This window comes from Microdochium trichocladiopsis, assembly GCF_020744255.1.
Source record: "Microdochium trichocladiopsis strain MPI-CAGE-CH-0230 chromosome Unknown B0I36scaffold_10, whole genome shotgun sequence".
NCBI classification, from domain to species: domain Eukaryota; kingdom Fungi; phylum Ascomycota; class Sordariomycetes; order Xylariales; family Microdochiaceae; genus Microdochium; species Microdochium trichocladiopsis.
In genome coordinates this window covers 1,329,243-1,343,017 of record NW_025763553.1, presented here as the reverse complement: position 1 = coordinate 1,343,017, position 13,775 = coordinate 1,329,243, and the positions used below count along the sequence as shown (strand labels likewise).

The window sequence follows — 13,775 nt, the reverse complement described above, 5'->3', positions numbered from 1 at the left end:
ATGCTGCAAAAATGCTTCAAAGGCGCCGATCATACACACAAGTCCAAGTCCTTGAAAACACGACTATCCCTTAAACGCAACGGGCACCTCATCAGCAGGAGAGGCGTGTGCAAGGACACACGTGGCTTTTCATCTGGTTCAGATCATCGTAGCTCGTCTGTTATGTGTGGTCATCCAATGGCCATTTCTAAGGCGTATTGGTCTTTCACTTCACAGCACCTTTTCCCAAGATCGAGACAGATCCACAATGTCTTCTGTACAACAAGTTGTCAATGGAGCGTAGGCATGATGCGACACATATCACGATATCCGAATTCAGGTGGTTGAAGAGGGAAAATATTCCAAGATTTCAATTTCAAACTCCGTATTCCGCCGCATAGAAAGCGGCCCAGAAACCCAAGAAGCAGATGCTCCCGTACGCTCCCCGCGATTGCCGCGCTGGTCATGAGAAAATGAGGCTGCTCTCAAAGATGAAACGACAACTTAACAAGACAACCCCGCGAGCGCGATTTCGCCCGCTAGACCCATAAACGACAACAAAAGGTGTTGCTAGACATGGTTGCTGATTTCCCGTTTCCCCGTATTTGGATATCTCCATCGCAGTGTAAACCCAATGATTCTCCCCGCAAAGAACACCGCCGCCTCGCTTTGGCCAATGTATAGTAACCCGCCCGCCTGCAACCAGATGAAAAGGAAAACCCAGGAAAAGACCCAAAAACAGTGACCGGCCCCCAGGGTTTCGTCGCCCGAACAAGCCGAGGGCGTTCTATGTGTTTGGAGAGTGTTCTTTTTGTTTTCTCAACGTCGTGACAAATAGTGATGATTTGTGCGTGATGCCGCTTCCCCGATGCGAACCAGTGTACTCCGAACTGTGTAGTGAACAAACACCGATGCGAGTGATGAAATGCAAAAATTAGACCGCTGCGTTGCTGATAAAACACGCCCATCCGTGTACGAGAAACGCAGAATTCCCAGAAATACGCAAAAGCGAGCGCCATCGTCCAATAATTTTGTTTTTGGCGAGAAGGCAGGAAAACACCGGTCTTCCGAGTGATCAGAAAGGGGGGGTATTTCCAGCGTGTAAACCGAGTAAAAGCAAGAGGTATCGATATCTCCAGATCCCGCGCGAAAGCTCATCGTGACAGCTCCAAACCGTGCCGATAAACAATAAGTGCATGTCGTATAGAAATGTATGTTTTTTTGTACAGGGGGGATATCTGGTGCTTTAAAAGGGATATAGGTTGGGGATGAAGCCAGCAGTCGAGCCCTGAAGATATTATGTAAAGGTCGTGGTTTTGTCGATGCCTGTTGTCTAATCGGTACCTGCCAAAATGAGACGATTGAAAGGTCTGCATTTCAAGTATGAATGGGAAGCAAGACGCCTCAGCACAAAGATGGTATACTAGAGATCATCACAAACGCGCATATGCGGGGAGGCAAAGCAGTTGATGTGAGAAAACGTAGTGTTTACCAGCGTCGGCCGAGGGGCTGCTGCATCCGGGCAGGAGACACCGAGGGCGGCGGGCTAGACATGGTGAGGCCGTTGGCAGGGTTGATGATGGGGATCGCATTGCGAATGCGCGTGGCGTGTGGCTGGTGGAGCTTCATGCTCGACTGCTGGTTGTGAAGAGAAGGTGGCACAAAAGCCGGAGAAGTGGAGTTGAGAGAGAAGGATGCGACCTGCTGCGGGTGCTGCGTCGGCGACGAGTTGGGCGAGTTACTCGACAGCGAGGACCTGTCCGAAGAAGCACTGCTGATTGAAACAAGCTGCAACAACAAGGAAAGCCAAGCGTCAGCACAGATGCACCCAAGGTGTTTCTGGAAGCATATCCAGTCGACGACAGTCACGCGCAGGTGAGTCAAGTTTGCAACTTACATCGCTTTCCGTCAGAAGCTTGGGGCAGAACTCCATGTCGTCCTCGAGGTCAAAGGACCGGCTGGCCTCGAACTGTGAGCGGAACGAGGTGACGGTTGCAGTGTCGTTCATCTCCTTGATGCTCTTGACGCCGCGGAACTGACGTTGCGAGTTCTGGGAGACGGACAGACGCGGTGCCCTTCTGTTGCGGCCATGGTGGTTCTGCTGGTGGACGGATGGGCCGGTGGCAGTGGGCTGTTGCTGGTTGAAATGATACGACGTGAATGACATGTTGGGTGGTTGTCGGCAGTGTGTGGTTGATAAGGCACGGGAAGAAGGATGCTAGGCGCAGGAGTCGAGTGGCAGGCCGGTGTGCGAGTTGGCAGGTGTTGTGTTGTTGTTGGTGGAAGGCCTGAGGCAGCAGTGGGTGGGTGTGGACTGCGACCGTGCGTTGTGCGGGAAATACCCGAGACAAGGAGGAGCAAGCGTCAGGTGGATAAGCAGACAGTTGACTCGGCCAGCGACGGATGGACGAGCAGGATAGTGGTCGTGAGGCTGGAGGGATTCGAGAATTGCGAAAGGCGCGCAGCAAGGCTGAAGCGGTGAGGAGTTGTGTGTTTATTTGCTTGAATTGTTGGCGGTTGGATATGGGTACAGAGAGTATGTGCGAGGTGACTATGCGGAAGGGGGGTGCGAGAGGAGAAGTGGGAGGACGGATGGGCAGGCGGGCGGAAGCTGGGACGAGAGAGGGCAAAGGATTTTGTTGGACTGGGAGGGAGGGGGAGCGGCCTTGCCCACGAGCGGCCCCAGCAGGCATCGCATGCAATGCAGACCACTCACTGGGCGATGGCCAGTGGGGTTCTCTGGTGTCGCCGGTGGCCAATCACGGCCGCCCCTAGGGCTCAGCGGGCCAGGGGCTGTCCTCTGGGACACTGTGCTGGGTACATGCCTCTGGCACGTCTCGATGCTGTGGACCGTGGGCCAGCCCGCTCCGTCCAGACCAGGTCGATTCGCACAGGGTGGACCCCACAGGCGGCGGGCGGCGCAGGCGGGCTGGCGAACCAGACGAGGGCAGGGGTGGGGTGGTGGCGGGTTGTGATGCAAAGAACCCTGCTGGCGCAGAGGACAATGCACTGTACGGTACCTAACTGTGGGTGGCCAGGCGTACCTGCCTGCCTGCCTGCATCACTTGGGCGTCGAGGCGGTCCGTCCAGCAGCAGGCAATTCACACGCGCCCGTCCCATGCCATCCGCCCTGCCTGCCACACCGTCCTCTGCCAACCCCGACTGGTCCCCACCTCCTGACTTTGCCACCGCTGCGCGATTGGCTCTGGCCGGGAGGCATTGTTGACGCCATGCTCCTTCTGGCTAGCCCAGCATGCCCAGTCGGGCTTGGGCTGCACCCTCTCGACCCTCACCCGCCAGGCGAGCGCCAAGGTGCGAGGCCAGGCGGCGTGCTGAGGGTGACTCTTTTCCCCGTCCGTTCCCTCCGAGTCCGCTCTTCCGTCAGGTCATGCCAGGTCACTTGAGCATCGCCAGAATCGCCGCCGTGCCTGGTCGCCGGAAACCCCGTCCCGCCCGCTCTGGCCGTCCGCCTGCCAGAGACACTGGTGGGCAGGCGGCTGACGACAAAGAGTCGACAAGTGCTCCAGCCCCCCCCCCCCGACTGGCTGCTGCAGGGCTAGGGGAGGCTCCGACGCTCTGATGTTTCGAGACATGTGGATGTGGTGCTGCCCTAGGCCTGGTGCGACTGGGCCTTGCTGCGTCAAGGGGCCCAGCGACAGCTGCGAGTGATCAAGATTCAACAACCGCAACCACCTCCTGCTGCTGCTCAATGTTCCTGTCCCCTCTGGCTGGTCCCGGCATGGCCTAGTCGAGCTGCGCTTCGGCCGAAGTGTGCAGTCTGCTTTCCGAGGGCCCATGATGAGCCCAGTGCTTCGCCCTCGCGACGGATCCCAACTCAAATGCCCTAGCTCTCCGCAGGCGCCGGAGCTCAACAGAGGTCTAGCTCGACAGCATGGAGCACTCGGCACGCGATCATGGCGTGGGCAGGTCAGCCAATCGGCGCGGAGCTACGGCGCAACAGCCACGCCCGCCCTTGAAAGCGAGCTGAACCGGGAAGGATGCAGGACTTGGGGTCGCCCGCCGATCTCAAAGGGCCTGCCTGCCGCCCGCCGTGATCCTCTCCAAGGAAGTCCAGTCGAGGCAGGCTGGCAGGCCCAGCATCCCTTGCTACGGCCTCGGACGGTGGCTGAGGAAATCCACCGTTCCGCTGGACAATGCACCTGTGGGGAAGGGGTCGGCGGGCCAGAGTGCTGGCGGTGCATGAATGGAGTTGTCAAACTGTCAAACCCCATGGTTGCGGGCCGTGACAAGTCACCACTGACCTGGGCGTGACTCGATGGGACGAATGATGTGGCCATGTTTGCACAACACGTCGCCGGCTTGAGGCATAACTAGGCCGGACCCGGGTTTGGCTCGTCGATGTATCGGGCAAGTAGCGTAGCTTTCACGGAGACGGGGCTTCCAGAGCTTCTCGACTTTGATTTAGCATCGACATGGGCTCGCCCGCCTTGGCACAACCTTGACGAGTAATTGATGGATTCATCCAGAAGGACTGGTGCGACGGCCAGCTGAGCTGCTTGCGCATCTCGGCCTGGCAATCAAGCTGGCTTGGATGCGAATTCCGCTATCGGGTTCGAACTTTGGAGTTGCCGGGAAAAGCGTGGTTGGCCAACCGCCCCTGCGTCCCTGGTCCTGCACTGCACCGCCATCCGGCAGGATGGGATGATATAATTGGCCCCAGGGTCCAACGACCCTTGTTGACTATTGAGGCTGGCTCCAGGCGTGGTTGGCTGGTTCATGCACCGACTTTGTAACTGGTGTGTTGTCGTGCAGCGACCCAAGCATGGCAGTCTTGTGAGCCTAGACGAGGTAGACCAGGCCATTTGCTCCCACTTCTCAAGTAAGAAGCACACTCTGCTGCTGCTGCTGCTGTTATTGCTGTGTCCTCGTGATCGCAGGCAGGCAGGCAGCCGCCGCAGTTGGTCGTGAACGGACCCTGGTGCTTCTGCTTCTGCAGCAGGTCGCGGTGCTGCAGGAACTGTCGAAGCGCAGCCTGTGGTGGGCGCCGCCGCATTGAGCATGGCGGGTTGTCTCAGATGATCCGCCGGTGGCAGCGCCTGGAACCTCGACACCACCACTTGCACCTTGTGGGCGCCGGTCGTGTGACTTGCAGGTTTGTGCTGACGGCTTGGGAGCTTGGAAGTGGCGGGGAAGAGCCGGCCGGCGCATCCATGTCCAGTTCAGGCCTTGCAATGCCTGCCTGCTCCCTCAAAGTGGCCGGCCAGTCCAGTCCGTGTTCATCACCCCATGCGTCAATGGTGCGTGGCCTGGCAGCCGACGAGCAAGAACGGCAAGCGCCCACTCGCCCAAAGGAGGGTGCCAACTTAGGCGCAACAGCCGCCAGGCGAATGAACCGCTTGGGAAAGCTACTGCACTGCGAGATATGCGAGCGGGTGGTGGTGGTTGTGGTGCCGAGGAACTGCAGCAGAGAGCGCTGACTGATCTGCAAGGGCCGACCAGACGGTGGCAAACCACCCAGATGGCGGACACCACGGCCTGCCTCGCCACCACCACCTGCACTCAGTGCTGCACCACCACATCATCAGATAACGTCAATCATGCACAAGCACACCACAACCACACGACCAGCCTGCCCGTGAGGCCATGCCCACGTCGCTGCTGCTGCTGCTGCACGGTATACGGTGTACCGACTGCATCTTGTACCATCTTGTACCCCCCGTCGGCCCATCAGTGCATTGCTCCAATATGGCCGTTCCCAGAATAGCCTCTCTCCTGTCCTGCCTGAGCACACCGTCTGTCTTGTCCTGTTCAGTCCGGTCGTGTCTCTCGAGGGGGACTTGCAGGAAATGACACAATTACACAGGGCTAATTACCAGTATCCATGAGAACCCTAGCAGTCAATCCAAAAGGACCGCTAATAGCCCCTTAGCCCCGTCAGTCAGTGCCTCGCCCGCGCCAGCTGGGCACGCGCACGCACGCTCCACCGGAGGAGTGGTGGATGGACCCTGAATATCCATCCCTCTGGTGCCCTGTGGTGCTCCTCACACGCTCCCGCGTGACCAAGCACAGTCTGCCTGCGGCGGCGGCGGCGGCAGTTCGGACTCAGAATACCAGGTCACGAGACCCTCCGTCGTGTCTGGAACTGACGAACAGCTTTGCTTTCGATATGGAATGCCAATGTTTTACAGGGCCGGCCAAAAGAACCTCGAGGCGTGCAGACGTGTCCTGAATTCCACAGCCCTGGGAACAAATGCGTCATCGCCGGGCGGGTGTGGGGACACTGTTTGATCACACTTCATTCACGTACATCACTGCCTCGACTGCCTGCCTCCCTGCCGATTATTTGCACGACCCGTGCCATGGTGATTCACAACATCCACCTTTGGTCAGCAACTACTGTAGCAGTGGCCATGTGGTCAACAAGAAAAAAAGAAAAAAAGAAAAAAAAAGAAAAAACTCAAGGCTGTCATGCCGCACCCACCGGACAAGAGCAAAACCCGTGTGTGTATGTGTGTGCTCACAAACAGCCTTCGCTCCCTTAGACAACGTGCATGCCACCTTGGTCCGCCTCATGCCGGGCTTCATGTAGACAAGGCTGAATCACATACCGGCGCTTGTTTTTGGCGCCAAGCAACAAATTATGGACAGACGATGGAAATCGATGGACGAGATGCTAAGTCAGGCCAGCGTGGCCAAAAAGGGGGTCAATGAGTAAATGGCTGGCGGGCATAAACCAATGTCTCGTCTCACTTGTCTCTTCCTCGTCCTTCGTTCCGCTCGCCCAATTGCAGATATCGAGCACGTGGGAGGCAGGTCAATAGACAGCCAGATATCAAAGGTAGTTTGGAACCTAGTCGGATTTACAAAAAATCTTTTGAAGTAAAGGTGAGATACCCAGTAGTGGGCATGTACACGATGGTCATGAAACTTGACCCAGATCCTGTGCTTGTAAGCATAAGAGACAGCGAGAGAGAGCAGTTCTGCATCTCAACGGAAACAAAGCTACCCTATCCAAGTCTTCAAGTCTTCAAGTCCAGCAATGCCAATCAGCAAAACACCAAAAGTTTACATTCCGAGAAATCCGTGTCAGTGTGACAATATTGCTTCGTCTCTACGGCAAGCCGTGCTCTCCAACAAAATTCATCCCGATTAATTCGGTCTCATCTTCTTGCGAAGCTCTGTACACTCCAATTACTCAGGACTACTACTACCATTCAGGTAGGCTTTTCGCGTCAGGGTCTAGAATAGACAAAAGACAATTATATATACAATCATTTTGCGTCTTTCAACAGGCACTTCCAAAGGCTGCAACTCTCAAAAAATACGTGTTGTTGGTATGTCATCGCTATCCACAACAGAATACTGTCAGTGGCCAAGGCTTGATGTGGTCGACTCCGGAGGCAATAATATTAATCCATGTAGACAGACCCTGCTTCACACAAACAGTGTAGCACAGAAAAAGCACACGTTCTTGAATAATAGCACGAGGAAAATCCCCAGTGCAGAGCTATTCCCTCAAAAGATTAAAAATGTCGTCATCTGTCAAGGTTAGAGCTGGATCCGCTCCTGTTTCTCTCTAAACAAAGCCGCTCTCTGCTCCCACAAGCCATGGCTTGATTCCCTACAAATGCAGGCTACACATGTTCCCTTCCACCCTCGGAAACTTAGAACGCCGCACCACCAGTCTCCTCGCCCGCAATCTTCCTCAGACTCGCCGTCGACAGCTCACACTTGAGCTCGAGCAGCTTGATCTCGCGCCCCAGCTTGTCCCACTCCTGCAGGCTCCGGCGCAGCCGCTCCTCCTTGACGTACTTCTCCTTGCGGATCCGCTCCTCCTCCTCCTTGAGCGAGTCCATATGTGACTGCAGCTCAGGCAGCACACCCGTAGTCAGCGGAATCAAGTCCGGAGCGAGCTTCCCTCCTGGTATGATGGGTGGGAGCTCCGCCAGGAGTCTCTGCGCAAGGCTGAGGCGGCTGTTCTTGTCCGCTGCTGGCCCCTTGGGTGGGTCGAACGGCTTCGAGTTGAGCGTTGGTGTGGGCGGGCCAGAGTTCTGTTGCTGCGAAATAGAGCCTCGCGGCCCGCTAGGAGCGCCATGGACAGGCGATACCGATGCGCTTGTTGATGGCGGTCCGGAAGCCGACTGCTGTACGCTTCTGTTCTGGAGGTTCGTACCCCAGCTCCCAGCGTTGGGGCCACGACCACCTCGGAACGGGGCTCCACCGCGAGAGGCGAAATGCCCTCGAGGACCAGTCGGAGGCATGGTAGGGCTAGGCATTTCTTGGCGGTTCGAGGGGTTAGCTGGCGACTGCGTGGCCCTTGGTGCTGATGGAGTGCCACCTGCTCTTGCTGCAGAGGGAGCTGAAGGAGGCTGGCTGGAGAACCCGCGACTATCTCGTGGTCCGGTGGGTGGCTGACGTTGAGCCGCAGGTCCTCGTGGGGGTGATCGAGCAAGCGAACCAGGTGCTGAAGAGTCCTGAGCTGGTCGTTGTGGACTTCTCTCCCTGGCGGTGGCACTAGCCGAGGACCTAGACAGTGGCCTGGAGCGAGTGGGCGACTCTGGCCGAGATCGATCGTCCCTCCGCGACATGGGCGGAAGTGGAGAGGGCTTGCGAGATGAGTCTCTCGATGGGTGGATGGGGATCGAGTTTGCAGAAACCAGTTCACGGCCTGGTGACGGCCGCCGTGCGTAGTTAGCGACGTAGCGGTCATCCCTCCTGTCATCACGCCTGTCATCTCTCCGGTCTTCACGGCGGTCATCCACTCCACGCCTCTCGTCCCTGCGGTCGGGTGATCTGGATCGGCCTCGAAAGTTGTTGGGCCTCGCCATAGGCCCCGGGGACCGCCTCGGTGGAGATCGCTCGCGAGGTCGATCGCGCATTCGGTCGTCAGGAGAACGGGACCGCCGCCTGCTCAGAGCCCTAGTTAGGATGCCCGGCTTGGGGGAGATGGGGACATTGTTAGGATTGGCGAACCTAGCGTCAAACCCGCCCCGACGAGGCGACCGGAATCTGCCCCTGTCATCTCGTCTGTCATCACGTCTATCATCTCGTCTCGGCGACATTCTGCCGCCACGAGGTGGTGGGCTCGATCTTCTCATGGGCGGCCCAGGGCTACGCCGTGGTGGAGGACTTCTGCGTATACTGCGGCTTCTGTCTCGCCGTCTCCAGCTATCCGGCCCATTGTCTCTTCCGTCACGACGGTCCCACGATACATCTCGTCGAAAACGATCTGGACTTCTGCGCGGTGTACGATCCGGCACGTAGCGGTCGTTCTCCGCACCTACCGGAGGTGTGCGGCCGCGGTCTCTCAGGGGCGAACGTGGCCGCCGTGGAGGACTTGTTCGTCGGGGTGGTGGGCTGGATCTTCGCGGCGGAGGGCTGGCTCTACGCGATAGCGGGCTCGCTCGTCGTGGAGGCGGGCTTACGCGGCGAGGCCCAGGGCTTGGTCTGCGAGGCGGCGGCGGACTATTGCGTCTAGCAAGAGGACTTGACCGTCTCGGAGGGGGGCTGGCTCGTCGGGGGGGAGGACTGGCACGGCGCGGAGGCGGACTTGTGCGTCGGGGCGACGCTGCGCGACGTGGTGATCGGTTGCCATTGAATGGCCGGTAGGATTCCCCTGCGCCGTAGCGAGTTACCTCGCCATCATCATAGCTATAGACCACAAGGTGTTTCGTCAGCCAACAGAACCGTCGGGCCTGCCCTGAGCATTTTCTAGGGGCTTACCGTCGACTCATGTCTGATGCACTCTCAGGCGGGCCGTCGCTAGTGCCAACAGATGTTTGCGCGTGCGAATGCCCACGCTGCGATTTCTCTACGTCGATGCCAGGGTTGAAAGAGCGAATGAGAGCGAGGCGAAGAGGATGCACCAGAGGCTGCGAAGTCGGATCTTCCTGGGGATCAAAGTCGGGAGAGCGAACAGGGAGTTGGGCAGGTAAGCTCTTGAGATGGGGATTGACCACCGCGTATGGCCCGAGACGAGGGACCCAGTCGTGGCTAACCCGGGCGGAGGATGCCTGTGTACGGTCTGGAGTGTCTTCAGGGTTGTCGTATGCTGTCAGCCACCGCGACTTGTTCTTGTGGTCCTCGTGTTCCTCTTCTCCTTCTCCGTCTTCGTCGTCGCCGTCACTGTTGCAAACACTGCTGGCGTCGATCTGGCCGTCCTCTGTGGACTTGTTGTCGTCGTCGTCGTCGTCGTCGTCGTCGTCGTCGTTCTGCGCAACGTCCACAGCGATACTTGGAGCAAATAATTCGACAGGCTGCGTCGGTCGCGGCGACAGCGAAGCAGTGCCCGGTCCGGCAAAGTCAATGTGTCTGAAAGGACGTGGTTGGGGCTGGGAAGGCTGTGGCTGTCGAGGTCGGCCTTTGCGGCCTCGTCCCCTGCGTCCTCCACGTCCACTGGCAGGACCGCCGCGAGTAGCAGCACCCCCCCGGCTGCCTGCGCCGCGCCGCCGGGCCATTTTTTTCTCGCTGGGCCACGGTAGGCGCGTGCGTTCAGGTACACGTTCTGATAAGGAAGTCGATAAGCGGGTCCTTGGACCACTTGCTTAGTCAGCTCTGTGACCTTCTCCGTGTAAGTGTACTTGAACTTGGCTCCCAAGGTCGTGGACAGAGTCACGTACCTCTCACGGACTGCTCATATCGGATGTATCCAGGTCGATGCTGGGCAAGGATTTCGATCCGCTGCTTCTTTGAGCGTCGTGAAAGTCCCGTGCCGGCTTGTAGTTCTCGGTGTGGCGGCTGTGATGCAAGGCAACCGACGAGGTTGTCCTAATGTCGTGAAGGTGACAACTGGGTGGCCAACAATGTCAATGTACAACATAAAACCACTAGTTGTTTGGTCGTTTTCCGTCAAGCTTTTTGTTTGGCTGTGGTGGATTCTCGTAAAAGGGATTGTGGGTGTGTGAGCAGAATGGCGTGGCAGGCTACCCACGACGGACATTTTCAGAAAGAGAAACGACAGTGAAGATGGCCAGAGGCAGAGCAGTCTTCAGACGAGGCACCCACTGAAGATTTTGAATAGCATTGTTGGTTATAGCTGTGGGGAGGAGCAATGTTTCTGCAGACCGCATATTCAGTGGGAAGACGCAGACAAGTCCGGTTCCCAAGGTGCCCAACAGCCACGGCAACCAGAAAGCAGTTGCGACCCAGTCAGGGTGTTCACACTCATTATGTGAACCTCCTAAGCTCAACGACAGACCCTGCGCTTCCTCAAGTCCAGCAGCATCTCTTCATACCAGGCTACGCCCTCAAGCAGCTGCGAGTGGATATCATCATGCATCCTCCTCGGTAGCATCAGCGCTCTCCGGCGTGAGCCGCTCCTTGACCCACTCCCCCATCTCGTCCATGTGCGCCTCCATCATGCGATTGAGTCCGTTCTGCGGACTCCTCCTCACGCCGCCAAATCTTCTCCGGCCGACCTTCTTGACCAGCTCTGCATTGCTCCAGCAGGCGTGATCATTCGCGACAAAGACCAGGGAATTCTTCTTGTACCAATTCGAGAGATCGGGGTCCGTCTCAGACTTGACAGGGCGCAAGTTCCCAGTGACAAAGTTGACGACGCCAGAGATGCGATCCTTGCAGACTGCAGATGCAGCAACACCACTGATCAGATGACTTTCCTTGCAACAGTGGAGGTATTGGATCCAAACTTACTTCGATTAGTCAGGAGGATCTTGACGCCAAGATAGGCATTACCGACACCCAGCACGACCAGATCTTCAGCCTCTGAAAGCTGCAAATAATTGTCCCAGATGTAGCACACGAGTTCTTGGATCTGCTCCTGCAGGGTCTTCTCTGTGGCACGAGGCACGAAGGCGTCGTCTTCAGAGTGTGTGATGTACGGAGGGATGTTGCAGTCAATAACGCCAAAGTCGTTCTGGCGAGCCCAGTCCACATATGAAGCCACGCCATCGAGCTGCAGTCGTGTCAGTACACCTCTGACAAAATGATCATATCACGACACAGCTACTTACCGCAAATGCGTTATGCGCGTCAACAGTGTTATCAATGACGTCTGGCATGGCAACAAGTTCCGGCCTGTATCCGAATGTCAGTAATGGGATGGTCAGTAATTCGGTTCAGGAGGATTTTGCTTACGGATCATGTATGATCAGGAGAAGCCGCTTTTGTACTTGGAATCCCGGGGTCACGAGGACTTGATTCTCGAACGACTTGTAGAGCACGGCTCGCTGAATGTACAGCGGAACCATGCCGTGTCTTTCCGACAACCGTTGTCTCTGGTAGCCTCGCACAACGTCGTGCAATCGAGTGGCATTTCCGGTGATTTCTTGGTTGTCGATGATGCCAGGTCTCATGCATTCCCAGTAAGGTGCTTGTGCAGCCTGCACTCTGGCTAGCACCCTCGCAGCATCCTTGTTGATGGGTGGCATGTTCATCTGAGGCGGCGGCTCTCCCATTAGGGTCTTGGCGACTGCAAGAGCAGAATTTGATATGGCGCGAAGGTTGTAGCCGCCTTCAAGGCAAACTGCGACTCTTCCTCCGGCCAGCGACATGAGCATGTGCGTCATGTGTGCGTAGCACGGAGGCGTCACGAAACACCCACCCAGCTCATCGCCGTCGGCAGCATCAAAACCAGCCGAGATGATGACGAGGTCCGGGTTGAACTCTTGCGCAATGGGCATGACAATCTTCTGGAACGCAGCCAGGTACTCGCCGTCGCCCATGCCTTGATCCGCCCAGGGAATGTTGACGTTCTTGCCCATACCAGGGCCCTCACCGACCTTGTCTAGGTCTCCGTCCGGCGTGATGTCGAGCTCTGGTTTGCCGGGATAAAACTCGCCATTCATGTACACATGTATTGATATGTAGAGGATGTTCGGGTCTGTGTAGAACATGTTCTGGATGCCATTGCCATGGTGCACGTCCCAGTCAAGAATGAGAACCTTGCGGCATGTGTCAGGAAACTCCTGCTGGCAGACTTTGGCCCCTATGGGAACATTGTTGAACAGACAGAACCCCATGGGATGGTCGAACTCGGCGTGGTGGCCTGGTGGTCTGATGATGGCAAACGCGTTCTTAACAGACCCGCCCGCCACTTCTTTGCAAGTCTCGACGCAGCCGCCGGCGGACAAGAGCGCAGCCTCATAGGACATGGCGCCTACGTACAGCGACGTTCGGCCCATGTCCAGTGTGTGGCTCATTATGCGTAGCTCTTTCGTGGACTTTTCCGACAGCTCCTGGACCCAGTCGAAATGGCCTGGCGTGTGTACCAGGCAGACCTCCTGCTTTGTGACGTCGCGGGCGGGTATCCTCCACATGTATTTCGTCGGCGTGTCTCTCAGTATATCGAGCAGCTTGGAGTCCGGTCCCGTGTAGACGAGCCCGGCCTTCTTGAACGTGTTGAAGATCTCTTCGATTCTCCTTGGATCCTCGGGATGGTGAGGCGACGGACCGAAGTCGGCATTCGCGTGAAGCTTCATCCTGTCGTCGTAGCAGACCCCTGTGGGCAGCAACCCCCGCCGCTTCGCGTAGGCGAGCTCGTCAGTCTGCCCCGATGGCTCCCGGTCATCCGTTTGCATGTTGGATGGGGTATTGTCGATTCCGTTGCCCGTCTGTTCCCTGCTCGTGTACTGATCGCCCACGCCATTTGGGGCGTCTGTCATCGACTGATCCTCATCCATGATGTTAAGTCAGATTCAGACAGTGTCCCCGATCCTTGCATGGGGAAGTGTTTCAACAAGATGGACTGCTGGCTGTTCAGGACTGGAGGCGCGCACGCTGCCTTTCCCGTCTGGCCTGCTCAGGCGTAGGATGTCTCTAGGGTTGGCAAGACCGTACACGGCAGTGCCCAGGGAAGAGAAAGCGTGGACGGGGAT

General features: G+C 57.3%; 5 protein-coding genes across 5 annotated transcripts; all 5 read right to left on the bottom strand.

Annotated features, from left to right (window-relative positions):
- Positions 1-422: 422 nt before the first annotated feature.
- Positions 423-1,182, bottom strand: B0I36DRAFT_29319 (uncharacterized protein). The gene has a single exon (XM_046151785.1). It carries the CDS (start codon positions 996-998, stop codon positions 519-521), a length of 480 nt encoding a protein of 159 aa, XP_046007336.1. The 5' UTR covers positions 999-1,182; the 3' UTR covers positions 423-518.
- Positions 1,183-1,467: 285 nt separating this feature from the next.
- Positions 1,468-2,146, bottom strand: B0I36DRAFT_367577 (uncharacterized protein; the record flags this gene model as incomplete). The annotated part of the gene is made up of 2 exons (XM_046159492.1): positions 1,468-1,767; positions 1,877-2,146. 2 exons carry the CDS (start codon positions 2,144-2,146, stop codon positions 1,468-1,470), a joined length of 570 nt encoding a protein of 189 aa, XP_046007335.1.
- A 2,534-nt stretch (positions 2,147-4,680) lies between these two features.
- B0I36DRAFT_435027 (uncharacterized protein) lies at positions 4,681-6,317 on the bottom strand (the record flags this gene model as incomplete). The annotated part of the gene is made up of 3 exons (XM_046162743.1): positions 5,814-6,317; positions 5,087-5,505; positions 4,681-4,779 (listed from the first exon to the last, which is right to left on the bottom strand). The coding sequence occupies exons 1-3, from the start codon at positions 5,821-5,823 to the stop codon at positions 4,681-4,683; spliced, it is 528 nt and encodes a 175-aa protein (XP_046007334.1). The 5' UTR covers positions 5,824-6,317.
- A 933-nt stretch (positions 6,318-7,250) lies between these two features.
- On the bottom strand, positions 7,251-10,076 carry B0I36DRAFT_333834 (uncharacterized protein). Its single transcript, XM_046155272.1, has 3 exons — positions 9,664-10,076; positions 8,914-9,591; positions 7,251-8,847 (listed from the first exon to the last, which is right to left on the bottom strand). Exons 1-3 carry the CDS (start codon positions 9,672-9,674, stop codon positions 7,605-7,607), a joined length of 1,932 nt encoding a protein of 643 aa, XP_046007333.1. The 5' UTR covers positions 9,675-10,076; the 3' UTR covers positions 7,251-7,604.
- Positions 10,077-11,210: 1,134 nt separating this feature from the next.
- On the bottom strand, positions 11,211-13,562 carry B0I36DRAFT_252066 (histone deacetylase; the record flags this gene model as incomplete). The annotated part of the gene is made up of 4 exons (XM_046150659.1): positions 11,211-11,521; positions 11,593-11,854; positions 11,913-11,976; positions 12,037-13,562. 4 exons carry the CDS (start codon positions 13,560-13,562, stop codon positions 11,211-11,213), a joined length of 2,163 nt encoding a protein of 720 aa, XP_046007332.1.
- Positions 13,563-13,775: the final 213 nt, after the last annotated feature.